At 41.4% G+C, this 27,466-nt stretch overlaps 1 protein-coding gene across 3 annotated transcripts in view; it reads left to right on the top strand.

Moving 5' to 3' along the window:
• Positions 1–27,466, top strand: part of RPTOR (regulatory associated protein of MTOR complex 1) — a 289,467-nt gene that overhangs the window by 137,630 nt on the left and 124,371 nt on the right. For all 3 annotated transcript variants that reach the window (XM_034789588.1, XM_034789587.1, XM_034789589.1), the window contains exon 7: positions 3,915–3,974. In XM_034789588.1, coding sequence (XP_034645479.1) covers positions 3,915–3,974 — 60 coding nt within the window. The remainder of the gene's footprint in view (positions 1–3,914; positions 3,975–27,466) is intronic.

The following is a 27,466-nucleotide window of genomic DNA, read 5'->3' as shown; positions in this document are numbered from 1 at the left end:
AGTATCAGAGGGGTAGCCGTGTTAGTCTGAATCTGTAAAAAGCAACAGAGGGTCCTGTGGCACCTTTGAGACTAACAGAAGTACTGGGAGCATAAGCTTTCGTGGGTAAGAACCTCACTTCTTCAGATGCAAGTCTTGCATCTGAAGAAGTGAGGTTCTTACCCACGAAAGCTTATGCTCCCAGTACTTCTGTTAGTCTCAAAGGTGCCACAGGACCCTCTGTTGCTTTTTACAGATTCAGACTAACACGGCTACCCCTCTGATACTTGAGAGAGATTACCTACTTAAGAGAAGGCCACAACAAAAATGAAAGCATCAGGAGACTGCAAATGAAGCCAAAGGTTTCATTTACGTGTATGTTAAAAGTTAAACAAAACGTACAAAATAGTGTACATTACCCAGGGTTTGGTTCCATTTTTGGGAACTGTACTGGGTAGCAGCAGAAGAAGAAAGACAAGTGCATGCCTTGGGTTTAGCTGTTGTAGGACTGGTGTTAAATAAGATAAATTTGTTCCAATTCCAAATCTTCAGACCTTTACAATTAGCCTATATTTATCTGTAGCATCTTCCATCCTAAAGGATCTCAAACTCCAAGAGATCAACATGGTGATCTCTTTACTTACTACTAAAATGTAGCTAGCTCTGGGGTGAAGTGCTGCAGCTGCATAATATCTCACAGCAACACTACTGAAGAGTTTTATGCAGGACAGAAAGACAATATTGTATCTATTTGCAGTGGTAGGGGGAATTTAGGGAAGCCAAATTTAATTGTCTACTTGAAAAGAAGACAGGACATCCAGAAGAACACCACTGCTTCTCTTTCAAGTAGCACCAAAAGATCTTTCATGATGGTAGGTGGTCAGAACTTTGTTTTTGACTTTGTCTTATCTAAAAGAACTCCTATTGTGACCCCTAACACCATATAGGGTATTAGATCAGTTTTGAATCAGAAGGAAAAGTACTATCACTTCCTACAGCACCTTTCTTTCTGGTTTTCCTTGACGTTTCCCAGTCGAACGCTAAGCAAATCAGACCCTGTTTGTCAGGAGAGATCTCTTGCAATCACTTCACTAAGTGGTAGCACTATGATGAATTAAAACACGCATACAGAGTGTAATTTTTGCTAAGTGTGCTTCTGTTTTTTTTAAACATTCTGGATAACAGTAAACCTTTAGAGCTCCCATCACTCTTGACCAAACTTACAGGATAGTGTTTTGCTAAAAGTCATTTGACCATTGTGTGCACCTTTCTGCCTTTCCTGTCTAATCACCGGTGGTTACCAAAAGATTTATATGCAATGACTTTCCCCTCTAGCCCATCCTGATGGATTCCTGCAATGATATCACAGCTGCTTGTTTGAGACCACATGTTTCAGTGAAATGGAAGTGATTGTGAGATTGGTATTGCAGATAGAAACAGAATGTTCTGTATCCTCTACACACATTTTCTGGGCAATCACTACTTTTAAGTGAGGAAATAGAGAGGGACCATTACTAGTTTAAATGCGGGTTTGGTAAACTCAACTGCTTATTTCAGAGTTTGCAGGGAAATGGTGGGGCCTCATTAAAAGAGGGCTCAGAGCATTCCCTGCATTAATCTCCTCTGAAGTACAGTGGCAGTGCAGTAGCAATCCCAGCTCTGTATACATAAAAGCCGCAAGCGCTTGCTGTGCTACTTCCCTTATGCTGAATACCAAACAGATACGTACTGCAGGGTTGTGTTGGAGAAAAGGAGTTTCCCTTACTAATCAAATGCAATCTGCTTTTATTCATTATTCAGTTGCCTTTGAGAAGCCGAAGGCACCATTGAAATATCTGAAATCTGAAGCTTATTTATGTCTTGCTCATAGTTCATTGCCAAAAGCTCCCAAAGGAAGTGCTTAGTGACAGCTTCGAAATGTATGTCATTTGGGGAAATGCCTTTTTACAGCTGACCCTCAAAGGTGCACTTTATTTTCCTATTTTAGAAATAGAAGGAAACGCTTGACACACTGATAATTTTTCCAACTCCACTATCCTGAATGCTTGGGGGCGTGGGGGAGCCATCTGCCAGAATTCCTTGCAAGAAAGGAAGCTGAAGGATCCATTTGCCTTGTGGCAAGTGACCTGTGCTGCTAGACAAGAGATTGTGGTTCAATTCTTGGCCTCCTATAGTGTGTACTGTAAGGGGCTGGGAGTGCTGAGAACTCGTACTCATCTCACAATGGCCTGCAGTTAGACTGCCTTATTCTGTGATCCTATTAGATTTCACTAACTAAGCAGGGTTAGTTCACGTCAGTGTTTGGATGGACGACTTCCGAAGAAAATACCTGATGCTGCATAAATTGGTGGTGGTGAGTCGAAAGGTGACATTCTTCTTTCTGAGAAAGTAGTGAATGAAGGCACAATGGCTGCAGTATGTCGTTAGGGAATGGCATGGTCATCTTTTGGTTGAGACATAAATCAGAGGCCCTGGCCAATGTAGTTATAAAATCTCATGGCACTCTTTATATGAATGGGGGCAGTAAACTACGTCTCTCAGTCAAATTCCAGCTCTGGCTACATTCTGCCTCCTTAAATTCCCCCTGCATTTTGGAGATGGTGTTTTTCTTCACTGTTGGGCAGTATTGCCGTGCAATTTCACCCCGTGTAGAAATTGTCTATCAATTTAAGGTCCTTTAGGATGGAAGGCACAGAATATCAGAAACAACCACTAGCTGACTGTGACACCATCTAGCTTTTCTGAGCCTTGCCCTATCACTGGTTAGGAAGAGCGTGGCTGCAATGCATATTCTGGAAAATAGGGTGTAAAATGGGGAAAGCTGGAGGGTCGTCAGAACTCCACCAGGTAGATATGTACTCCCTGTGCATCAAGGAGCACAGATGTCTGGGGGTTCTTGCTTGCTGCTGTACCATGGGGAATTGGGCAGATACTTTCCCTACTTATTGGGGATGGAAGTGGCACAGCCATGGATTGGCTTGGAAATGGAGGTGGAGGAGTCTCTTCCCTGGCCCCAAAGGAATCTCCCAGCACACAGCCCTGCTGCTCAGACAGTTCCTGGAATGAGGATCTAAGCCTTCGGCAGTTGATCCCCTATGGTTTCAGCTGGTCTTCAGATTCAAGGTCCATTTCAATAGGTTTTTCTCTCCAATCACAAAGGCTAGAAACTTTTTTTAAAATATGAACTTGTATTCTGCTGGAAATGATTTGTGAAACTCTGCATGAGAGGACTGGGGATGTAGTGGAGTCAGTAGAGGAACTCCCCCAAGAAGTCTGGGGAGAGGGAGTTGATGCTTGAGAATTGAGCACCTATCTTCTTTTCCACCTCAGATTAGCTAGTCTTGGAGTCTCTAGATATGGCAAACCACAGAGTTAACTGGACTCTATTTTTCGGTACAGGCAGTTCTGAAATTGTGGTGCCTTTAATTGCTGGAGAAATGGAATCAATGTTTCGTATTTTAAAATTATATAACCCAGGTGTTTGATCTTGACACGTTGCTCTCGCGCTCTCTCTTCCCTCCCCCCTGCCGTGCCAGGTCTCTTCAGGGAAACCCAACCAACGCAGATCATCCTTTGACTAGTGTACACGAGCTCTGCTTTATTTAGTGTCTTGCTCCCCCTCTCCAGGGACTCTGCTGGATGACTGTGAACCCTTTTTTTCTCTCCATGTGTTGGGAAACTTGTCACTATGACAGTTGCAATACCACAAGCTTGTCACCGTGACAATGGAAATCACTGCACGATCATGAGTGCGACGAATGTTGAGAGCCTTGTTTGATTCTCATTATGCCGTGGCAAAGTTTTCCAAACCGAATGTTATTTTAAAAGCAAAGACACTGTAATAACCATCTTCCTCATTCTTTCCACAGAACCTCCAAGAGTCCTGTCATTAAATATTTAATTAGTGTGAATTATTTTTCTTCTGTTCTCCACAGGTTTTGCATGCAGAAGAGTGTCAGACTGGTGCCAGGAGTCACGCTGGATTTAATAGAGAAGTAAGCAAGATTTTATGACATTAAAACTACTGCTATCCTGACTTCCATTTTACAGTTGGTTTGATGGGGAGGGGAACTGGCTTTTTAGTCACGTTGTCCTCAAGATCCCTTCATTCTGCTTGTGGGCATGCGCCTCTTTGGGGAGCTTCTGTGGCCCAAGACTCACTTGGGGGTACCAAGTTCCCCTCTGTTCATTTGTCTTTGACTATCTTACCCCGTTAGTCCTTTGTTTTGCATTCGTTCTCATGCCTATGGTGTGTCTCATTATATTGTCTTTACCACAGGCTGGCAGAGCAAGCAGTGACTATAGAAGCAAGAATTCATGCAGGGAACACTGTTTAGATGGAGTCTTACGCTTGCCCTAGAGCTTTGCTCAGTCCTTTTAACTTACAGGTCACGTAGGTCTCATTCCTGGTACGTTGAGCATACACTAGCCTGACTGTCAGCCCAGAATCCAAACTTCGGTCACCTTTTTGGTAGACAGTATTGTCGAGCCACCTAACTAATTGTGTTGGACACACATTGAGAGAGCTTGTCAACAGGGATCAATGGAGATGTTAGATAATGCTCATAGCCTTCAATTTTTCGAGTTACAACTTCACACGTGTTAAGGTCACATGTGAAATTAGTTTAATACTCTCAGCCTATATCCTAGCTAACATAAAACCATGTGGCAAACGCCTCTGCTTAAGGCAGGCAAAGGCTATTGTTGTAGAGAGTGTCTAAAGTCAGGCAGTGAGGTGCATTGGTAGAATTATATGGGAGCATAGAACTGAAATGGTTCCTGCAGTTCTGGTATTTAGATGCATTGGCAGAGCTGTGTCCAGGGGAGACTGGGACTGGAATAGCATGGCCAGGATTGGGATGGGGATGCACGGGCAGAGCTGTCTTGGGTGCACAGTGCTGGAACTCTGCAGGGGAAGCTTTCACAATACTTGTCAGAGGTTTGAATGTCTCTCGACACAGCTATCATTTTCTCTTTCATGACTCATAAAATCCATTCAATACCCTGAGCCTGTGTGCGTGTGCGCGTGTGTATGTGCATGTGCGTATGTGCGCGCGCATGTGTGTAAAATCAGAAAAAAACAAGACATGTTTTGTCACTTCCTCAGCACACTGTAGTGTTCTTTCTATCTAATAATGGTATTATATTTTGATCCTTAATGTCATGGAAACCTATAATAATCCTTTCATCCAAGCAGTACTTGACCATGACTACTGGCTAATGGACAGCCCAGGGCAAAATGATTGACTAAGTAAACTCGTCTCCAAAACAAAGTCCAGGTTATGCAAGCTACCCAAGCTATTGAAAAACTAAATCATAATTCATCTACTGCATTCTTTGTTTTCAAAGCGTTTTTATAGGAAGGCATTTTTTGCCATCAGGTGAGGTAGTACATGTTTGTGTGGATGGTCTCTGAGATCTGTGCCACATGGTTAGTATTTTCAAGCTTCCTATTCTTAGAACATTATGTACCCAAGTTAAATTAGCTTGGAACAATTAATAAAAGATAATTCAATTTCTGAGATGTTTGCCTTGAGAAACGCTCATTGTCAAGATTCATTAGAATAGGCCATGGACTTGGATTTCTGACACGTGAATGTCTAGAGCCAATTATCCTCTTTCAGTTCTCCAGGATTAGAGTCATTCATTCATTCATTCATTCATTCATTCATTCAGGTGAAAGGCATTCTCTGCGGTGTTCGGAGGGGTTGGGTTGGGGTATTCAGTCAGTGAGTACCTAGTAGTAGTGTTTTAATATATTATTTTTTGCTTTTTTAATAGGTTTTGTAGAGTACAGTGATTTGCAGCTATCATCCATTGCTCCCAGACTGTCAGTAGCAAATGATATTTTGCAACCCTGGTGATGAGTGTAGGATTCCATCAGCTAAAATTCCCAGTTCAAAGCGTTGTCTTCGCTTTTGGCTTATTGCATTGGTAAAGTAGATCCATGTTGAATAACCTGCCTATTTTAATCCCAAATACATTTCAAAGTATCGTTGAATGCCAGAAGAAGTTCTGTGTAATGTATTTTAGGAGATAGGTCTATATCGGGCTCTTGAGCAGCTTTTAAGTGGTTAACCATTATGGACGCCATGTTGGCATCACACATTTGATCTGTGTGAAAATGGGTCCAGCATCTACAGTTTAGGTAGGAGAAGCCAAAGTATGATTCTATTAACCTTAACTTCAAAGGCAGTAATGCATAAATGGGTTCAGCCCATGTCCAAGAGATCCAGTAGACAAAGAACAGGCTTGTGGTATAAAGGAGGAGGCTGAAATCACTGAGGGTCCCTGATGTGATCCTCAACTGACATGAAAGTGTAACTAGGCAAAGCCCTGCTGGAATGGCTTGAAGGACTGGAACCTGCCAGGGTCTCCATGTGGAAGATGGGTGACACGTGGTAACCTTGGCATGCCTATGGATTGTTTATTGTTTTATGATATGCATTCTCTGTCATGTTTTTGTCCTAAATAAATGTGAAGGCTGCCTGGTCACTGGTAAACACATTCAGACCCTGGAAGAAAGCAGAATGGCTGGGGCTGGACAAAGATCAGTCCTGCTGGGATAAGCACAGTGAATTGCCAGGGGCTTGCAACCTTAAATCCCTTGTTAAGGAGGTGATGAAGGTCCCCACCCATAAAGAGGTGATGGTTGGAGACCGGAAACCTAAAGGGGGTCCATGAGGGTGGGAGCAGAGTGCATTTAACCCCGGAACTGTGACAGTACTTATCCGCTTGTTTCTGAGTGAGGATCCAGCCCAAACCATTGACTAAAACTAGCAGAGCAAGGCCCTTGGGTAGTGACAGATTATGCAGGAAAACAGAGAAATCTCTTCAGCTCATCGGCTGTGAAAAAGAAGCCGATGCAAAACAGGGTCAGAAATCTGTTTGCTAAAGTAAATAAAAGAACTAGGAGAATTAATTCAGCTCTTTCATCCATCTCCAGAACTATTTTACATTCTCCATCCCCTAACTCATGAGCCATGTCGAGCTTTTAGGTTTTGTTTTCATTACACCAGCAGTGAACACATTTGATGTTTCTTTTTCCTGTTCGCAATATGCTTCGTGGATTTTTAACTGAGGTTTTCTAAGTGTCACACTGCACGTTGCAACAATGTTTATGCTGATTCGTCCTAGCAATTGCTATAAAATCTTCATGTCAATGTATAGATTTTTGAATAGTACAGGTTTTTAACTAATGCACTGTTCAAGGTGCAGGGAAGATGGACCAGCGTTCCTTGTAATCTGTGAAGTATCAGAGGGGTAGCCATGTTAGTCTGGATCTGTAAAAAGTAACAGAGTCCTGTGGCACCTTATAGACTAACAGATGTATTGGAGCATAAGCTTTCGTGGGTGAATACCCACTTCATCAGATGGATGACATGCTCCAATACGTCTGTTAGTCTATAACAGGGGTAGGCAACCTATGGCATGCGTGCCGAAGGCGGCACGCGAGCTGAGTTTCAGTGGCACTCATTCTGCCTGGGTCCTGGCCACCAGTCCAGTGGGCTCTACATTTTAATTTAATTTTAAATGAAGCTTCTTAAACATTTTAAAAACCTTCTTTACTTTACATACAACAATAGTTTAGTTAGATATTATAGACTTATAGAAAGAGACCTTTTAAAAATGTTAAAATGTATGACTGGCACACGAAACCTTAAATCAGAGTGAATAAATGAAGACTCGGCACAGCACTTCTGAAAGGTTGCCGACCCCTGGTCTACAGGACTTTTGTGGCTTGTAATCTGTGAGGAATTGGAAGCGGCTCATTGGTTTCTGTCTCTTATTCTATCTTGCTTTCTGATTATTGAAGGGAAAATGGAACCTGCCAAGCCCAACTCAGCAAAGCTACCAAAAGCAGCTCTTGCAGTTGTTTTCAGTAATGTGTCAGTGATGCAGCAGCCGCTCTTCTCCATTGGATACTGTGCCCTATGGCAGTGCATGCCCCTTGTCCTTGGGCGAGAGTGTTTGCAAGGAGGTGAGGAGCAGAAATAACCCGCGTGCAGGTTTCCTGCCTGTCTCATCTCAATGCGCACAGTGCCTGCTAATGCTCTTTCGTTAGCTGAGGGTGATGATCTGGTGGTCTGAGGGTTCCTCTGTTTACTCTTAAGCTTGGCAGGGTTTGATTTCTATCAGTAACTGTCGGTAAACGTCAATTTCAGCTGGCACAATGCAGTTGATGAAAAATTATATCAACCAGTAACAGTGGGTGTGCCTGCAATGTTCGGCAGTCACCAGCCCTGCGGCCATGCAGGGAACCCTCGGCAGCCCTGCTGTCATGCGAGTGAGTGAGTAGGTCCGTGACTGCGGAGCTGCAGAGGGCTCCCTGCACTGCCTCAGGGTGGGTGACACCAGATCCCTGCAATACAAGGTGTGGGAGGAGGCCGTGTTCCTGGTGGAGCAATCTTAAAAATAAGAATTGATAAAAATCATCAAAATGGGGGGACGGGGGGGAGAAGAATGCTGCCAAGCCTACTTACCCTGGAGCGGACAGAGGGATGTTGTCCTGAACAGTTCTGATTTTGAGCTGTCTGGAAAGCAAAACTAAGAGGTTCTGTCTTTAAACCCTGAAGGAGTTGTCCATATAAGTGGCAATCTCCTGGGGGTACCATATAAATATGTTATTAAGCACTGACATGAAATAACAATTAGGTTAATTATCATTAAGAATATTCTGTGTGGAAGGGTATCTGTCTCTCCAACTGGCATGCATCATGTTCTTACTCGCTTAAGAAGTTAGAGTAGGGAAACAAGCTCTCAAGGTCTCTGTGTGCCTGGAGACCAACCTGCTTCCCTTACTACAGGGATGAGAGAACTGTTGGGAGGGACATACAGTTTCAGGGGCACCGTGAAGGGAAGAGCCTAAAGAGGTCAGAGTTGAAGCTCTGCTTTTCCTAGCCCCAAAGGATTAGACATGCTGAGAGGGGAAGAAGTGGCATTTCTTTTTATGGTCAGAGAGACTCTGTCCTCCCCTTCCAGGAGTAGGCACAGAAGACTAATCACTGCCTCTGGCTCCCGAGAGGTTACTAAAATGAGTTGAACACCAGTGTCCTCATCTGTTTTCCTCTTCTAATATTTTGCTTTAGAACAAGGGGTATCCACATCAGACATGGCTGGTCCCCTTTAACTGAGTCACTTGTACTTACAGATGGAGTACAAGATCCTTGTGACTGGCTTGTACTATCCCTAGAAATTCTAGCACCCAACACGGTAGTCAGTAACAGCTAGGTGTTTTGCCTTTCGAGCTGTGCACTTCCTTTAAACCCAGATTATTGGTACAAGATGCTCCCAACCTTGCGATGGTACTTTCAAAAGAACTTGAATTCGAGTGGAACAGTTTTAGTTCCATCACAGGAGGCTTCCATACTATCCAGCATTAATGAGCTAACAATGGTCAGGCACTCCCATCACCTGATTGGCAGGTGTAACTAGCATTCCTTCACAGATCATTAATGATAATCCATTGCAAATATGTGAGTACCTCAAGGTGAAATGGAGGAGAAAAGTTGTCTTCTTTGAAAATCGGTTCTGTTTCACTGCTAGGTGAGAATACAATATGTGAAGCCGCTAGCTCAAGTTGAAAATGCAGGATATCTAGGCTGTGTAACTGGGCAGCTATGCGTTATACTGCTTATAAATAGCCAGTGGGCAGAAGGGTTCAGAATATTCTCAAAGATGTAAAATCATAAATTAAGGGGCAGGGGAACGGGATTAATCATTAAACTGCTACGTATTGACAAAGCTGTCAAGCTGGCTGCCAAGATGGGTTTCTTGATTTATTGTGTAATTTGGCTGGGTGACATACACATGTCCTTATTGCGGTCATCTTTTTGTGTTTTCAAGGCAAGTGAGGTTAAGAGTCCTTGTATGACTCTAAATTGAAAATGAGAAAACTGACATCTCTACCAGTGGGTGAGGTAATATCTTGTATTGGACCAATGTCTGTTGGTGAGAGAGTCGAGCTTACACAGAACTCTTCTTTGGGTCTGGCAAACATGACTACAACAATGCTGTATTCTTTACCAGTGTCATTTTAAACCCACCTGGGCCACTTGTATCTTCTACTTCTCCCCCTGAATCTGTTTCATGGCCGTTGCAATAGCAGCATTTTAAGCAATGGAATAAGAAAAGTCAGAGTATATTAAAACAGGCAGATGTTGTGGGAACGGGGGGAGCGGTTTACTTTGTTGGCTTTGTTCTTTAGTCTGAACGAAATCCTAAGCACTGTAAATTGGTGACATAATCAGTCACTAAAATCTTTCTGTATTATCTAGAGCAACGTTATATAAAAATTGTGGCCAAACAGATGTTATGAGTCCACATGATATAAAAGCATAACATCAGGAGAGAGTTAACATACGTTACTGATTTTACTAGATTTATAATAATTCTAAAACCTAACTACTTAAAGCTAGAATAATTCATTTGTTTCAGCAAGCTGTATAGAAATTGCATGAAATTGGTAGCTGTCTATGCTGTGGTCCTGTTAGTAAATGCTCTGGATTGCAGTAACCCACCTAAACAACAGAAGCAGAAAAATAAATAAATAAATAAAAATGGAGGTGGCAAAATAATTTCTTAGTTTTTCTGACTTCATTAACCACAGTGCTAAAAACTCACGTCTGGTCAAGTGACAGATAAATTAGCAAAAGCTATCCTGTCAAACCTGCCTGTCTGCTTAGCACGGGAATCTAGCACCACAGCTTGTTTCTTAGATATATTAGAAAGAAAAGGAATCCTAACAATGATATTCGTCCAATACTAGATGGAAATGGTGGAACAGTCAATAATAATGTAGAAAATGCAGAGGTGTTCAATAAGTATTACTGTTCTGGATTTGGGGAAAAAGCCACATGATGCATTCATATTATATGAGGGTGATAAAGTACTTTCCATTCAACAGTAACTAAAGAGGGTAAATAGCAGCTAGTCTGGATAACTTGCATCCAAGAGTTTTAAAAGAACTGTCCAAGGAGTTCTCTGTACTGTTAATGCTGATTTTTCAATAAGTCTTGGACTGTTGGAGAAGTTCCAGAGGACAGGAAGAAAGCTAATGTTGTTCCATTATTTAGAAAAGCACGGTAGACTACGCTCATAATTATAGGCCTATCAGCCTGACTTTGATCCTGAGCTAAATAATAAAATGGTTGAGATGTGCCTCGATTAATAAAAAATGAAAGGAGGGTAATTCATGCCAAACAGCATGGGTTTATGGAAAATAGATCTTGTCAAATTAACTTGATTTTTTTTATGTGATTACCTTTCTGGGGTTGTGTAATAATTTTTGTTGTCAGAAGAGGGTCGCGGTGCAATGAAGTTTGAGAACCCCTGATCTAGAAGAAAGAAAACAATGGTAGAACATAGAGGAGCAAGCTAATGGATTTTCCATCTCTAATTTATTATTGGATTTATTAATTCCTTCTGTGTGTCATTAAGTAAGTAGTTTTTAGTACGTGAGGGTAGTGGTTTGGTGAACTGTGATTGGGAAGTCAATGCATGTATAAAGGTTGCTGTAGGAAAAAGCTCAGAGATGGGAGAGGAAAATTAATGGGACATCAAGCTGGGCATCACTGGCAGAGCAGGTATGCAAAAGATCTGTGATGTGTACAGAGTAGAATCCTCCAGGGTCCCTAGGGTGACCAGTTAGCAAGTGTGAAAAATCGGGACGGGGGGTGGGGGGTAATAGGAGCCTACATATATATATGTATATATATATATAAAAAGCCCCAAATATTAGGACTGTCCCTATAAAATTGGGACATCTGGTCACCCTAAGGGTCCCAGAGGTGAGGATGAGAAGTTATAACTCAATACTACTGACTAGTGGGAACCAGTGGAGGGAGGTTCATGGTCCGGTTGAATGAGAAAAATGATTGCACCAGGAATTCTGCATGTACTAGAGAGGAGCCATATTGGTTTCAGGGAGGTCAGAGATGGAGGAGGTTGTTGCAGAGGTCAAGGCAGGAGGTGACTAGGGTGTGGACAAGTGTATTGGGAATAAGTGGGGGACGGGTCAGATTTGTGAGATATTGTGGAAGGAAAAAATGGGGGGTGGGTGTTAGAACTCCACTCTGTAAAGAACTTCCTAAGGCTTGTTGGTTTTGCTCTTGGACCTCTTAGCCACTTCGGATTTTATGTAGCCATTGGCAACTATGGCTCAGTGCAGGTGAACCTCTGCTTTCCAGTAAGCTTACTAGTTTTACCCAGGTTTAGGAATCAGTTTGCCTGAAACAGATGACTAATGACTCCCCAGATCAAAAAGCAAAACAGTTGCTTGGCCTTCTAGTCCTTTGCTGGGCCACTACACCCTGCATAGTATATTTCTTTTACTGTTGCTGAGACCAGAAATCAAGCGTTTCTCAGTATTGCACTCAAACTCCTCACAATGCTGTAGGGGGTACTTGTTATAACAGTTTTTTCTGAGTTCTTGCTCCTTCTTCATATCTCCATAACATACTTTTTAGAAGAGCTGCCTTCCTGAAAATGTTCTGAATGAAGGTTCCTGAGGATAGCAAACATTAAAACCTTTTCATCATAATCTGATAAAGATATCAATTATAGAGAACACATGTTTTTATTATAGTCCCACGACAAGTCTAGCTAGACAGTAGTACATAATGTAATTTATAATTTAGCTGTCTTTAAACCTGGGAAAGGAGTTTGTTTTCTAATTAAGATGATGCGTTTAGGAGTAAATTACTCTGCACCTTCTTTGAAGAGCCCAGATTTCTAATTATCTAGGCTAACCCAGCAGCCTGATGAATAAGCACGTTGCTGCCTCTACAGTGCATTTATAGTATCAATCCTTTGAGAGGGAGCCAAAATAATCCATATTTTGGAACTAATGCTGGAGTTAAGTAATACAATTTTTAAAAGGAACATACAGAATGTGAGGAAACCTGGGAAACGCAGGGGACTGAGAATGACGTAGAGCGCTTTTTTCCAGCGGGGCTATTTGTTGGTGTCTGGTACAGATAATTAGTAAGCAGAAGTCCCTCTCATCTGATCGCTGTTCAGTTTTTTTGTCTGAAATGAGTTAATGGTTACAATCATTTGTAATGACCAAATACTCATGGTAAAAAAAAAAAAAACCCATCACAATTGACATGATTCATTTTCCCTTGCCACCAATGTTTTGTTACACATCTTAGCAGACATACCATGTTATCTGTGGGACATGGACAGTCTTCTAAACCCTCGATATAGTCCCTGCAGATCAGGGTTGAGTCACATAGGCAGGAGCTGTATAGCTTGCCTTGCTGCTGCCTGTTCTGTAGCTGTTTTGAGAACACAGATCTCAAGTCTCTGGGTCTGACAATCAAGCACCTTTCAACAGCACAAAATTCACTTTACAAAAATTACTGGAAATAACAAGTTTGGTACTAAAATTACCTTTGTTTCCATTATAACTATTATGGAGTGTCACAGGCTGGAAATCAGTAATTCATTAGTGTCTGTCAGTCATTGATAAGATGAGTAATGATTCACAAGGAACTAATTTAGAGATGAAGTGGGAAAAACAAAATCCGAAGAGACTGCACAGCAGAAAGAATGTGAGTAATTGGGGAAAATGTAGAAATCATGCTGTAAGGTAACAAAATAACAAATGCCCAGAGAATCTTAATTAGTCCGAGTTGCCTTTAGAACAGTAGATTGGAACGGAGGCATAGTAGTGTGATTAGTTAGTTAACAGTAGTTTAGTTTTTCATCTCTGGAGATCCCAGTTCAAATTATGAGTAGGTCAGGGATGCTTAGTAATTTTTAGACATCCCAAACCAACACACTATTTGTTGGGATTAGCAAGTGTCTACTCAAGAAAGACCCAGGACTGGACTGAGATGACAGTGGCCAGGTCACATGATATGCACCCATTGGCAGATGTGTGAGGGAAAAATCTACACAAAGGCAGGTGTAGTGCAGGAAGTCAATCAGCATGACATTCACACACTCCACATAAGACAAAACCGAACACATTCAAAATAGCCTCTCATCCTTTCCCCTCTCTTTCTCTTCCCCACTCCCACTCCATTAGGGAAAATTCAACAGAAGCAGAAAACCAAGAAACCTGGTAGGAGAAGGGAATGAAGACACCTTTTCTGCATGGCGTTTTGATAGCAGTCCTGGAACTGTAACAAGCTCAGTTTCAAACATTTGGAGCACTAATTTCCTCTTATTGTATGCTCAGCTGATCATGTACTTTGGCATTCAGAATGTGATCATCCTTCCCTTTAACAGCCTTTGATTTTGTATAAATTCATTTCCCCTGGTGCTGGCTGCGTGCTTCCTTGGATACCAGTATGTATTAGCCACATGTCAGTAAGGAAGAATGAGGCTTTATGTGACTTGCACTTCCCCTTAGAATTCCATGAAGGGCCTTTTACAGTTGTCAGAATCAAACCGTTCTTCTCACAACACAAAGCTCTGTTCTCAGCTCCCTTCCATTACTTTTGAAGTCAAAGATAATTGCTTTTATCACTTTTCTTTCCTGAGGGTTAGCATGTCCAGCAAGTTCTTGCTCGTCTATTTAAAGCAAACTCCATCCACCAGTTGCCACTTTTGCCCAGTAGCCATTAGCAATGACATTCTTTCATTCCAGCTGAAAGCGTCAGGAGGATCAGACCTGTTCATGTTTTGATAAGAACGGCACTGGATTCATCCATTTTTAAATAAAATTGTTGCTAAGACTAAACATGATTCTTTTAAATAGTTTGCACAGCATGACTTTGTAATCTATTCTAAAATTTTCCGTTGACGCTGGTCAAAGAAACAGTGCTAGAACTGGTTTGGGGTTGTTTTGTTTTGCAGCCTGGGAATACCCAGCAAGGTGCATATCTCAGTGTATGGGAAAGAAATATTATTGATGGCATCAGTAGTGTGGCTTGGTCTATAAGGCAATGAGATCCTTGCCCCAAAGACCCTGCAATCTAAAATAGTCATGAACACACCGAATAAAAACAGTCCAAGGTGTGTAGGAAAGGGAGAGAGAGAAATATTGACTTGGGAGGAAATATAATTCTTAGTTCACTTTTGAAGATGGCAAACTTTGGACCAAAGCTGGGCAGTTCACAGCCCCGAAATTCCTTCTAGTCAGTGTAATGGAAGACCTCAAAATTTGGCTTTAAATATATTTTGAGATTTAAACATGTCGGCAACCAAAGGACAGTAGTGACAATTCGTCATCATACTTAGCTGACAAATGTGGATCATTAGTACTTGAGTTGAGGAGTGGGGAAGACTTTTAGATTGTCTTTAAGAATGATGATCCAGAAGGTTTTATCTTCGGCAATGAATAATTTCTTATTGAAATGGAGCACTTAGTTTTATCACCATTGTTAGATAAAGAGCCAGGCGCTTGTTTACGCAAAAGCCTATTGTGTATGCGAAGTAAAGATCATACTCAACAAGATGGTTTTCATGGCAACACCATTCCATTGCTTAATAAAGATAGATGGCAGGACTGAAAACAAAGACACAAAGTTTTAGAACATTCCAGGATAAATGCTGTCAGAACTTTAACTCTTTTGTTGATTGTCTCAAGGAGGTGGGCGAGGTTTCAGGAGTTAGCCAAATCAGTTAGATTCATGTCCTTTCTGTATCAGCCGCTGTATGGTAATGAGAGAAATGCTCCCTTTGATTGAACTAACCATTGAAGTGCTGATGTATCTTTCTAGCTGAATGACTTACACTGCAAGATTCTGGCACTTGTGTACCCTTTGGGCTTCCCCTCACGTATGCTCTTTGAGACGCAAGTAACAAGAAAGCCCCAGAGCTAGTAAATACACCTCTACCCCGATATAACACAAATTCGAATATAACGCGGTAAAGCAGTGCTCCGGGGTGGGAGGGGGGCTGCACATTCTGACGGATCAAAGCAAGTTCGATATAATGCGGTTTCACCTATAGTGCGGTAAGATTTTTTTGGCTCCCGAGGACAGCGTTCTATTGGGGTAGAGGTGTATTAGCATTGGTGATTGGAGCCCAGCAGAGAGAGCTACCATACCTGCTGCCTCACCACAATCCCCATATCTTAAAAGATAGGCAGGAGAGGGATCAGTAGTTATACTAGTGGCAGGACCTAGCCGGGAGCAAGTTCATAGGTCTGGATAATCATCCCAACTTTGAACTTTCCCTTTCACTGCTTATGAACACATCAGAGACTATTAACTAGAACATTTTGTGCTAACATGTAAGCCATACAGTTTAATGTGCATCTCAAATTTATACACATTAGATGTCCAATAGTAAAGTTAATGTGGTGAAGCTTTTACCAACTGAGGGGGGGAAACCTGGCTTCCTTTGAAGTAAATGTTTCCATTGTAATTAAAATGATTCACAGGATTTTGCTACATTTCTGAGGACATTGACAGTTGCACCTGGCACAAGTTCAGTGACTGACATTTCATGGTCCGCACTTTTCACAATATACTGCAGTGATTTAGGGCTTTGTAAAGGTGACTGTTAGGAATAGTTGATGGAAGAAGCATGGATACTGTCGATATGTTACATCACAGCCAAGAGCTGAGGCAGTGTGGCCTCCCTCCCCCTTTTAAATTTTCTTTCTTTCTTTCTAGATTTAGAAATGAAGTCTGCTTGGTCCTTGATGTCCAGGGCTCTCCAATGATTGTCAAAACATAGTATGAAAGACATCAGGAGAAGTGAAACCAGGAAGGCAGCAAAATCCCACATGGGACAAATTCTTTGTGGAGCTTTGCTGCCTTCTGCTCATTCCATGTTTGTTTATTTTAGTGGCCACATACCCAAAAAGGTAAAAAGCATTTAGAGGTCTGTCTCATCTTACGCGGGGGTTCCGTTCCACGGTTAGTGCATAAAGCAAAAACCGCGTATAGCCAAAACCCCATTGAGTTCAAAGGCGGTCGAAATCGCCCGCACTACAGGTATAGTATTAAAACTGTTGTTTTTCTCTTTTTTTTTGTTTTTGTTTTTTCTGACCGCGAAAAGTTGAAATTGCACATGTTAAATGCGCGTAAGATGCGACAGACCTGTATAATATTATGGTCAGAGGACTACCTTGAAAGACCTTGTCCCACAGTGTGCAAGCAAATACACTGAGAATCTCTGCAAATTGCTTTATTTGAAAAACAATTAAGTTTCAGAGTAACAGCCGTGTTAGTCTGTATCCGCAAAAAGAAGAAGTGGGCTGTAGTCCACGAAAGCTTATGCTCTAATAAATTTGTTAGTCTCTAAGGTGCCACAAGTCCTCCTGTTCTTCTTTTTGCAAAAACAATTAAGATACTCAAGTCTAAGGAAAATCTGCGTATTCAGTGGAACTCTGCAAAAATAAACAAAAGAAAAGCTAACTCTATTTTCTGAATGGGATGGAAATGAGACTATTTAATGTAAGCAATCAGTTTTTTATTTTATCATGCAACTGTGAGAAAGGAAATAAGAAATGCTTTACTTTTCCTCCAACCTTTTATTCCATATTTTTTTCTGTAGCATTAGGCAGCAGCTCCCATAAGTAATGGGTACAGGCTGATACTGCTGAATTTCAGTGCAGGTTGATTGGGTTTCTAAGGTTGGTTGGTGATGGACGTATTCAATTTTTGGCTGATTAATTATCCCTATTATTGAATTGATCTTTGTTTAAGCATCTGAGAGTTGAGAATTGCTCCTCCAGTCCCCCTCTGAAGTTAAAATTTGATTCCCAGGCAAAGATGAGATTGACTGTTATCAGATCGTATTCAGATAAAAGCCCTTTCCCCAGATCATTCAGCCTGTCATCCAGGCAACACAAGCAGTTTAATCTTTACTGCTGTCACAGGACAGGAGATCAGGACGTCTCATCTAGGAACAGAAGAATTGCTGAATTTTTTTAATGCAAAGATTTATCCTGCTAATTTTTCCAAACTTAATTGAGTCTCTGTGTAACATGCAGAATAACTGCAGTCAAATACCTTCTAATGTATGCTTGATAGCTGCAATTTAAAATCTATAGGCCCTGGTATGTGTGCAGACAGACATTATTCAGAGTACTGCCTAAGCACTTATGTACCTGCCTTCTTCCCAGGGCCGGCTCCAGGCACCAGCAAAGGAAGCAGGTGCCTGGGGCGGCCAATAGAAAGGGGCGACACTCCGTCCATTATCGGGGTGGCATGTCTGGGTCTGCGGCGGCGGCACTTCAGCGGCGGGTCCTTCACTCCCTCTCTTCCTCTTCAGCGGCAGCTCAATCGGGTTTTCTCCCCCCCCCCTCGGCCCCCCCGCTGCTTGGGGCGACAAAAAAGCTGGAGCAGGCCCTGCTTCCTCCTGTTCTCCTTCTCACCCAATAATAATGCATAACATTTATATAGCACGTGCATCTCCAAAGCACTGGCAGACCTTACTGAATTTTCACAACACTGGGAGAGGGTAGGCAAAAGTTTTCTCCCCATTTTATGCATGGGGAAGCTGAGGCACATGGCGAGACAATTTACCCAAGGTAACATAGGGTGTCAGAACAGGGAGTAGGGCCAGATCATTTTTGACTCCCATCCCATGCACTGGTCATTAGTGTGCACTGCCCTTCACAGGCAGACATTCTTTTGCACAATACCTTACAAAGGTTATAGTCTTACAAAGGTTTCTAACATTGTAAATGTTCAGGACTAACACCTACTCTTATCACAGAAATTGTTTTTTAAAAAGCAAACATGTCCACAGTACAATATATGCCCTACTAACGAGCAATTGTTTTCAGTGCCTAGCCTTTTAGTGAAAAAATGTAAAACCCCATACTGTTTCTCCAGAGAATAGCTTGGATTATTCAAGTCTCAGGTTGCTTCTAGGGAATGGCTGCAGGCAGCAACTTCCTATTTCAGCCTGTCATTCACAGCTAAGAACACCAGCCAAAATACACATCTCTGTGCATTTCACATTTAATAAAGAGAATTAAGTGTGAAATTGTTCTTGGAAATCTCTCTGCCTCTCCCATGTGGACCGAAATTTGGTATTCTGAATTCTGCTCTGATGTGAGTTCTTTCTACTTGCTTTGAAAATTAAGTTAAAGGGACAGACAAGTAGCTTAGGATCAATATTTGCCCTACCAAAAAGCCTGAACAAGGAATACTTTTGGATTCCAGCTATACTAATATAACTTCACTATTTTATTGTTGAGAATTGTCTGGAATGTAAGTGTATATTTCTATGGAACCTTCACTGAAGAAGTTATGTGCCCTTGTGTTCCCTCTGCGGCAGCAGTTAACAAACACGATTTCTAGAGAGGTATATTTTTCCTCTCATTCCAAACCAACCCAAGATTTTTTTTAAAGTTTTGAATTTCAAGCAGCTTGAGAAATACCTAGTTACAACAAGGGAAGACAGACTCCTTCTGAATCCTGCGCTGGACATTGTGGATCCCTTCCCACATGTTTTTGTGGATGATCTGAAGATGGCTGGTAACAGGCAAATGATAAATTCACCTGCATCATTTAGTTTTGTCTCCAGACTTTTAAAGTCTGAACGAATGTTACAGAAGTGTGATTGGGGTGGATGAGGGGAATCTGTGATGATAGTTTGCCCAATTTGGGATGCTAATTTTGCCGGGATGATTTTCTTTATGCTAAAAGATACATGTATAATCTTTAAGAGGTATTGAGACTGATCATGCAGAGTTGGAAAAGTCATGTAGTTCCTAAACTCAAGGAGTGAGAGAGAGCTTAGTGGGTTTTGTTTATGTTAAAATGACAGATTGTGAACCAGGTAGGAATTATTCATTTTATTATAGAAAAACATACTGAAGACACTTGAATGGTAGCAGGATGGGGTGGGTTATTGCTGGTTTCTGTTCTGCTTTTGGTTGTCTATTATATTGGGTGTTTTTTCTGGACTTGTGACTCCTCTCTGGTTTTGGGTGGTGTTTTTTTATTTTGAGACTAGGCTCAATGGGATTGATATTGTCTTGAGTTATTTTATAGCCCCCTAGATTTTCACAGAATACGTAGAAGGATATTGTCCCTGCCGCAAAGAGTTTACAATCTAAGGCCCTAAACCTGCAAATGCTTAATTTTAAGCAGATAAATTGTCTCACTGAAGTCAAGGCTTAAAGTTAAACATGTTTGTGTTGGTAGGATCAGGGTCTAAATTTTAGGTGTGACATACAGGAGAGAGAGAGGATAAGAGGGGGTTTTCAAAGGTTCCAGTAACCAATGACACAATTGCTTAGATTAAGCATGTGCACTTCTTGGTGGGCCTATCAAGATTTTTTGCTAAATATAAAAATAAAGAATAAGATTATGAAAATTATTAATATTCTTGACATACAGAAAAGGTTAAGGTAAAACAATTCTCTGATTAGCGCATATAAATAAATACCTAGATAGCTGCATTGTGAAATTTTGCTAAATATTTTAGATGAGTCTAATACTGCAATCCAATTAAACTGTTATCATTATTTCAATGGAAAATTAACATTGAATATTGCAGGTGTGGCCAAAGTGCAACCAGCATGTGGCTCTTTGACAGGTCAGCTGCAGCTCACAGAGCTCGGGGCTTCACCCCGTGGGGGGATGGGCGGCTTCACCCCAAAGCGGCTTCAGCCTCATGTGTGTGTGGGGGAAGGGGCGGAGGCTCAGGGTTTCACCCTGCAGCAGGGTGAGCCAGCGATCGTGGCTTCAGTCTCGCAGGAGGAGGGGCTCCGCTGCTTGCGGCTTCAGCTCCGTAGGAAGAGGCGAGCTGGTGCTGGGGGCTTCAGCTCTGCAGGTGACACCTAGGTTCCGGCTTCAGCTGCACATGCTCAGGAAATCGGATCACTGTAGTGCTGTACAGACCTCATGTGCTCTGATCTCCCTGCATGCTGCACGCTACAGGCTGTGTTTACTGTCCATAAGTCGCATTTGAATAGTTTTAGATTTAAGTGTTAACCTTACATTAATTTTGTAGATGACAATGACATGTTCAAACTGTAAGAAATGCAAGTATGAAGAAGAAAACCGAAATTTTCAGCCAGAATGGGAGGAAGATTTTGCATTCACTAGCAAAAGTGGCAACCCCCTGTGCCTAATCTGCAATGCATCGCTCTCTCGCTACAAAGTGAACAACTTGAAACATCACTACAAAATAAATCACAATAATTTTTTGTTTAAGTACCCTCCTGGATCAGAATTAAGGAAAAACAACCTACCCACATTAAAATTATGCCTCAACAGTCAACAGACACTACTTTCTGCGTTCAGTAAGGAAGCTAACTCAACAACAGAAGCTAGTTTTGTTATGGCATGGAATATTGCTCGTGCTAAATCTCAATATTGTGATGGAGAATTTGTTAGGAAGAATATTGCAGAAGTTGGTTGCAATTTTAGATCCAAGCAACACACAATTTCAGCGACTAATACAGCAAATTCCAATTTCGTGCCACACTATGGAGAGGCAGATCTCCCAGATCAGTGCCGATGTTGCAAGCAAGATGCAAAACGATCTAAAGAATTCTCTAGCATTCAACCTAGCTATCGATAAACCAAGATAAACCACAATTAGCGATTTGTTCGTTATGTTTCTGCAGATGTAATTGTGAAAGAAGAAATGTTGGACTTAGTGGCGCTAAAAGAAACAACCTGTGATGTTGACATAAAGAACACACTTGACAAAGCATTGACAAATGCTGTTGTACCACTGGATAAACTTGTCAGTGTTACAATGGATGGAGCACCTGCAATGGTGGGGAAAAAAGTAGGCCTTATCAGACTCTTGAAAAGCGATCCCAAATTTCCAGAGTTTCTCCCTGCTCATTGCATCATCCTTCATGACCATCTCACAGGCAGATGCTTCAAGTATGAAAATGTTATGAAAGTAGTCCTAGAAATTGTAAATTTAATTCATTCAAATGAGAAGACTTATCGAGAGTACAAAAATTTCATTGAATTGATGGATCTTGAAGACAAACCTAATGTCTCTTTCTATTGTATTGTGAGGTGATTATCAACCACAAATGTCTTAAATAGGTTTGTGGAGCCTATCAGTGCTTTCCTTGAAGAAAAGGAAAAGTCCTATCTACAACTGAAAGATGAGCAATGGATGCAATGTTTTTCACTGTTATTATGTAGCATCTACAAACTCTCAACTTGGCATTCCAAGGGAAGGATAAGATTATTTCTGTCCTCACTCAGTCTTCAGCTTCCAGAGTAAGTTAAAGCTTCTGCAAAGAGACATAGTGTCAAGAGACTTCAACCACTTTCCCCATCTCAAGAGTAGGATAAACATATTCCCTGAAATCAAAGTAGAAGATCACAAAACTTGAGGAATACAGAGGTAAATTACAAGGACTGCTTGATGACTTTCAGGCCAGGTTTGAAAACTTGCAGAAGCTGAGATCCTGCTTCGCCTTTCTTGTAAACCCATTCATGCTTGATGTGATCAATGACGGCTGTTCAATTCCCAAAACCGTGGTTACAGAAACATCTGCTGTAGAAGTGGAACTATTAGAATTCGACGTACTTAGATCGACTTACCGCAGTGTCTTCACTTCAGTGAGTTGACTGCTGCCGCGCCCCCGTCGACTCTGCCTGCGCCTCTCACCGAGCTGGAGTACAGGAGTTGACGGGAGAGGGCTCGGGGATCGATTTATCATGTCTAGACTAGATGCGCTAAATCGACCCCTGCTGGATCGATCGCTGCCCACTGATTCGGAGGGTAGTGAAGACATACCCAAGAAGACTAGTGTGCAACTCATTTCAATTTTAGCACAACATACTGTGTGACTCGCTGTATTCTGTGATGAAGTTTGTAAAATTGAAACATTGTGCAGTCCTTACAAATCAACATCTGACCAAGGTCCTCTGTACTGCCTTGACAGCATATCAACCAGATTTCCAAAGACTTATGACCAGGATGGAGACCCACAAGATCTCTAGCTCTAGCGGTAATTAGCCAAAATACAGTAATTAGGATGTTAATATTTTTTAAAATGCATGTGTAAAGGTTGTGCATGTCTTGTGGCTCTCAAACTTCTGAAGATTATCATATAATCTCGGCGGGTCAGTAAATTTGGCCACCTCTGGAATATTGTATTTGCTTGGATTGAATATTCATTTGTGTTTAGAATGTCTTATCTGTAACGTGGCAAAAAATATTCCTTACACAAAATAGGAGGAACATTATTGTTTGCTAAATGGCCGGATGTAATTGCTAGGGATAAAACATTTGTTTTAAAGCTTTTAAGATAGTTTTACAAACAACTGAGATTAAAAAAAATGTTAAAGACTAAAGAGTATCTGTGTGTGATGTCTAAGTGATCCCTTCCAGGGGTGGTTGCAGTGATTACTGTGCTGTAATAGTATGATACTGTCTATACAGAGATTTATATAGAAAAGGAAAGCACTTGGCTGTATCACTTTAAGCTGAAAAGCGCCAAGGTTTTCCTCCATCTGCCTTTTTATTACATGCCAGAAAGATTCATTGTGGCACATTTTACTTTAATGAAGTAAAGCTAGATTGTTACCTCACCATTCACACATCTTACTGGGCTGGTTGCACATTTTTGAAGTCTGCTTATCATAACTGTTGATACTTTCTTAATAGAGAGGAGCTTAGCTGGGACAGTGTCAGATTGTGTTAGCTCCGAGCCAGGGTTTCAGCACTAATGGGAGAGTTGGGAATTGGGTATGAATGGCTTTGTGTTTTGATGAGGAGGAACAATGGGTGGATCCAGTAACAGCCCAATCCCACTCCTCTCTAACCCAGAAGTGCAGCCTGTGGAGACTTGCGTCCTCCCTAGCATGCATTGTGGTCTGGTCATTTGGATCGCACGTGGAGCTTTGTATGCGGGAACCTGTGCTTTCTGTGGGCCACACTTCCATATTAAAGATCAGTGGCTGCAGTGTATTCTGCACGTTAAGTGCAGCTCTCAAACTCTTAACGTCTTGTCAGTTCAGTCCATGGATGGGATAGGTTTGGATAACTCTGCAACAGGAGGTCGTGTTGTCCAAGGGCTGAGTCTGGAAATGATGAGATTCTGTTTGTTGTTGTGGAGAGAAGGCCTGAACGCTCCCTTTCCTCTAAACGTAAAACACCCACTGGGGTAGTGCTATCCCACACTGGGCCAGTTTTCATTGACTGGTATCCACCAGAGAACAGCTACATCTGGCTCACTGAGAAAGCTTTCCGATTAAAACCTGCATCTCGATCAGTAGCCAGTCTTGATTTGAAAACATGAAGAAATCGAAAATTCCCTACTTCCCTGGTAGTTAATCATCCTCAAAGCTTAAAAAATGTATTACTAATTTGAATTTCTCTGGCTTTAACTTTCAACCATTGATTCTTGTTATCCCTTTCTGAGCTAGATTAAAGAGCTGTTCAGTACCTCCTTTTGAAGGTATTTGGACGCAGCATTCAGGCTACTTTTTCTTTTCTTTTTTTTTTTTTTTTTTTGGATAAACTAAACAGATTGAGCTCTTTAAGACTCACTGTGAGAGATTTTTTCCAGCCCTTTAATCACTTAAATTGTGATTTTTTCTGTGCATCCTTTCCAACTTTTCGACATCCTTTTTAAAATCTTCACAGCAGAACTGGACACAGTATTCCAGTACTGGTCTCACCAATGCCATAGACAGAGGCAAAATGACCTCCCTACTCTTCACTACTCCCTTCTTTATATATCCAAGAATCACATTAGTCCTCTTTGCCACCGCATCAGTTGTTTGTCCACTATGAGCTCTTAATCTTGTTCAGAGTTAGTGATTTCTGGGATATGGTTCCCCATTCTGTAGGTATGGCCTGCATTCTTTCATCCTAAGTGTATGATTTTGCATTCGGCAACACATTGTTTTAATGGTCCCAGCTTACCAGGCAATCCAGGTTTGTTCTGAATGATTGCCCTATCCTCATTGTTTACCACTCCACCAATCTTTGTGTCATCTGCAAATTTCAGCAACAGAGCTACTAGTTCCTAAACTTAGGAAACCTGGACATTGGTGCCAGTGGCTTGGGTTGAGGTAAAGGGTAACAAATCATTTTAGTTTTTTGGAAGCTCCTATTTGCTGCTGGTCCCCATCTAGACAAAAAGGTGTTTTTGGAAGCAGTGTCCTGTCAACTCACTGAGGAGGGAAGGAATATTAAGTATATCTAGAACCATGGGCTCCACTGTAACAAATGCAAAGTTTAAAATTTTGTCTCAGCCCTATTATTGCTATACTTTGGTTCCATACCACTAAACTCTACTTCTGGGGGAACAGACTTAAAAAAGAATGTACACTAAATTCAGCATTGCATTTGTAGAATACACATTCCATGTGCTACAATCTCCTGCAAACGAACTTTGGAATCATGGGCTGCTTTGTCAATTACTAAATTTACCCTGCGCTAAGATTTACTTGCTTGAGAGAAAGTCAGTGTGTAAATATTTCAGTATTTGAATAGATTTGAATTGATTTCTTACACCCCAAACACTGAACTTTGAGAATCCCTGGTATTGCAGTTTCCCTGAGTCTCCCAAGACAGGAGAAGTGTCGGCAATAGATCACTGTTTAGAAGGCTACCATGCTAGGAGTCATTCAGTGTTCTTTTTTCTCCTTTGAAAAATAAAATAAAGTTGAAAATTTGGTTCCTCAGCATTTTTAATGTGACACTGTGATGTAGACTCCCTGTGTGTGTTGCTGACAAGATCGTCCTGTTCATGGAGGTGAGACTGAACTTCATATCCCAAAGCTGGAGAACCGGAGGATGTGAATGTTAACCAAGTGGACTGATGCCACCAACTCACATAGGCCAGAGAGCAGCTTGCAGCTGCAGTGGTAATAGCTGCTGTTTGATCATCTCCCGCCATATTATATTAGCAATGCCCCGACCCTTTAGTGAAAGGGACTTGGTTCTCTTCAAAGAATATTAAACATCATGGACAGAAGATTTTACTTTGAAAGTTACGGCTAGGAGGATTCAGGTGGCTGTGCATTGCACCTTGAGATAATCTGTACCCTAAACGTCTAGATTTGGCTTAAGTGGAACAGGCAGAATGACTCCTGAAAGACCGCAGAGCTCAAATGCAGCCAAAGTGGCGGTAAAAGTCATTGCCTCAGCTTGTGGTGTGGTTTTCTGTGTTACTCTAGGGCTCCAAAATGCATGCTTTCAGCAGCAGTTTGATGATGGTTTATTGGCTAGAAGGAGCTTCTCAAGGTGACTGTGTCTGAAAATCTTGAGAGGGAGAAGTTTTTTCAGATGAAAACTATTTGAAAATCTCTTCCTGCTCTGTAACTCTGAGTGTGATGAAGAGAGTGTCTCTTTCACACTCAAGTCCTTGTGCAATACATGTATTAAAATTTTTCACAGTAGTGCAGATCTTGATGGTCCAGTGGGTACCATTATTGCTTTCCAGGAATGCTGACCTGTTCATCAGAAAGCCTTTGGCTTAGAGAAACACCTTCTGTTGGAATAAGAAGCCACCTAGTGAGTTTAAATATTTACCTGATGTATTTTTCAGATAGTTGGGTGGTGGCACCTGAAGGCTATAGCGTTGGATCATAAGAAATATATAGACAGATGTGCATCATATTCACATGAGGCAAATTTTCAAAGAACTTAGTGGGAGGAAAAATGTGGTATACTTGTAAGAAACAGCAAAATATGCCCCTCATAAATGAACATTAATGATCTCAGTAGAAGAGGCACGCGTACTCCAATGTGCTTAAATTGTTATGTGGCTTGAATAATGAGGAAAATCTCACTAGGTCTTACTACATCATGGATAGACAATATCTTTCTAGTTGATTTACAACAGCAGGGAGTTGTGAAGCAAGTCTGTTACCCTCATAAACCTTTAACAGTAGGGCCACATTTTCCAACTCAATGTGCTCTTTATTATTATTGTCACTGCCTGGAAAGCTGTGTTTTCTGACTGAACATCATTCTGTGCCGGTGGACGCTGAGCAGTTCTTATCCAGAGGCTATTTGGAACATGAGCTCAGTTTTTATTAATCATATTTTTTATTAAATACTTCAACAGAAGTATTGGGTGGTGAATAAAATGAAGCCAGACAGCAGATGTAGTCTGAAGAACAAACTTTCTGGAGTTCCTAACAGAACCTCTCCCTGCACTGCCCCTCAAGATACATTTCCCTCATCTCATGGTTTATCATCTCTTGATCATGGTCCTCCATCCAAAATCTCAGTTCCTGAGATAATTCAGATATTACTGCTTTTTTTGATAGAATGAAATTTGTCCAGCAGTATTCTTGATAAGCCCATTTGGCTTATGATTCCATTATCCTCTTCATATTTGTTCCATCATTTAGCTAGGGAAAGGAGTTAGATTTACAGGATGGTAATATTTGGGATCATTTTTCTTTCCTTTCTTTGAAGATCAGTACTGCATTTTGCTTACCTCCAATTTCCAGTACCTCCCCGATTGTCTCATCCTCCCCCCCATTATTCAGTGACATGGCAAGTTTGTTAGCAAATTCCCTTAGTGCTGTATAAGGCATAGCTGTTGTTACAGGCGTTCAGAATCTCAGTCATTTAAGTCCTACATTAATTGGTATAGTTCAGGTGATGGAAAGGCGAAAAG

The sequence above is a fragment of the Trachemys scripta genome, chromosome 14 (genome assembly GCF_013100865.1).
Source record: "Trachemys scripta elegans isolate TJP31775 chromosome 14, CAS_Tse_1.0, whole genome shotgun sequence".
Lineage (NCBI taxonomy): Eukaryota > Metazoa > Chordata > Testudines > Emydidae > Trachemys > Trachemys scripta.
This window is presented reverse-complemented; position numbering and strand designations above follow the sequence as displayed.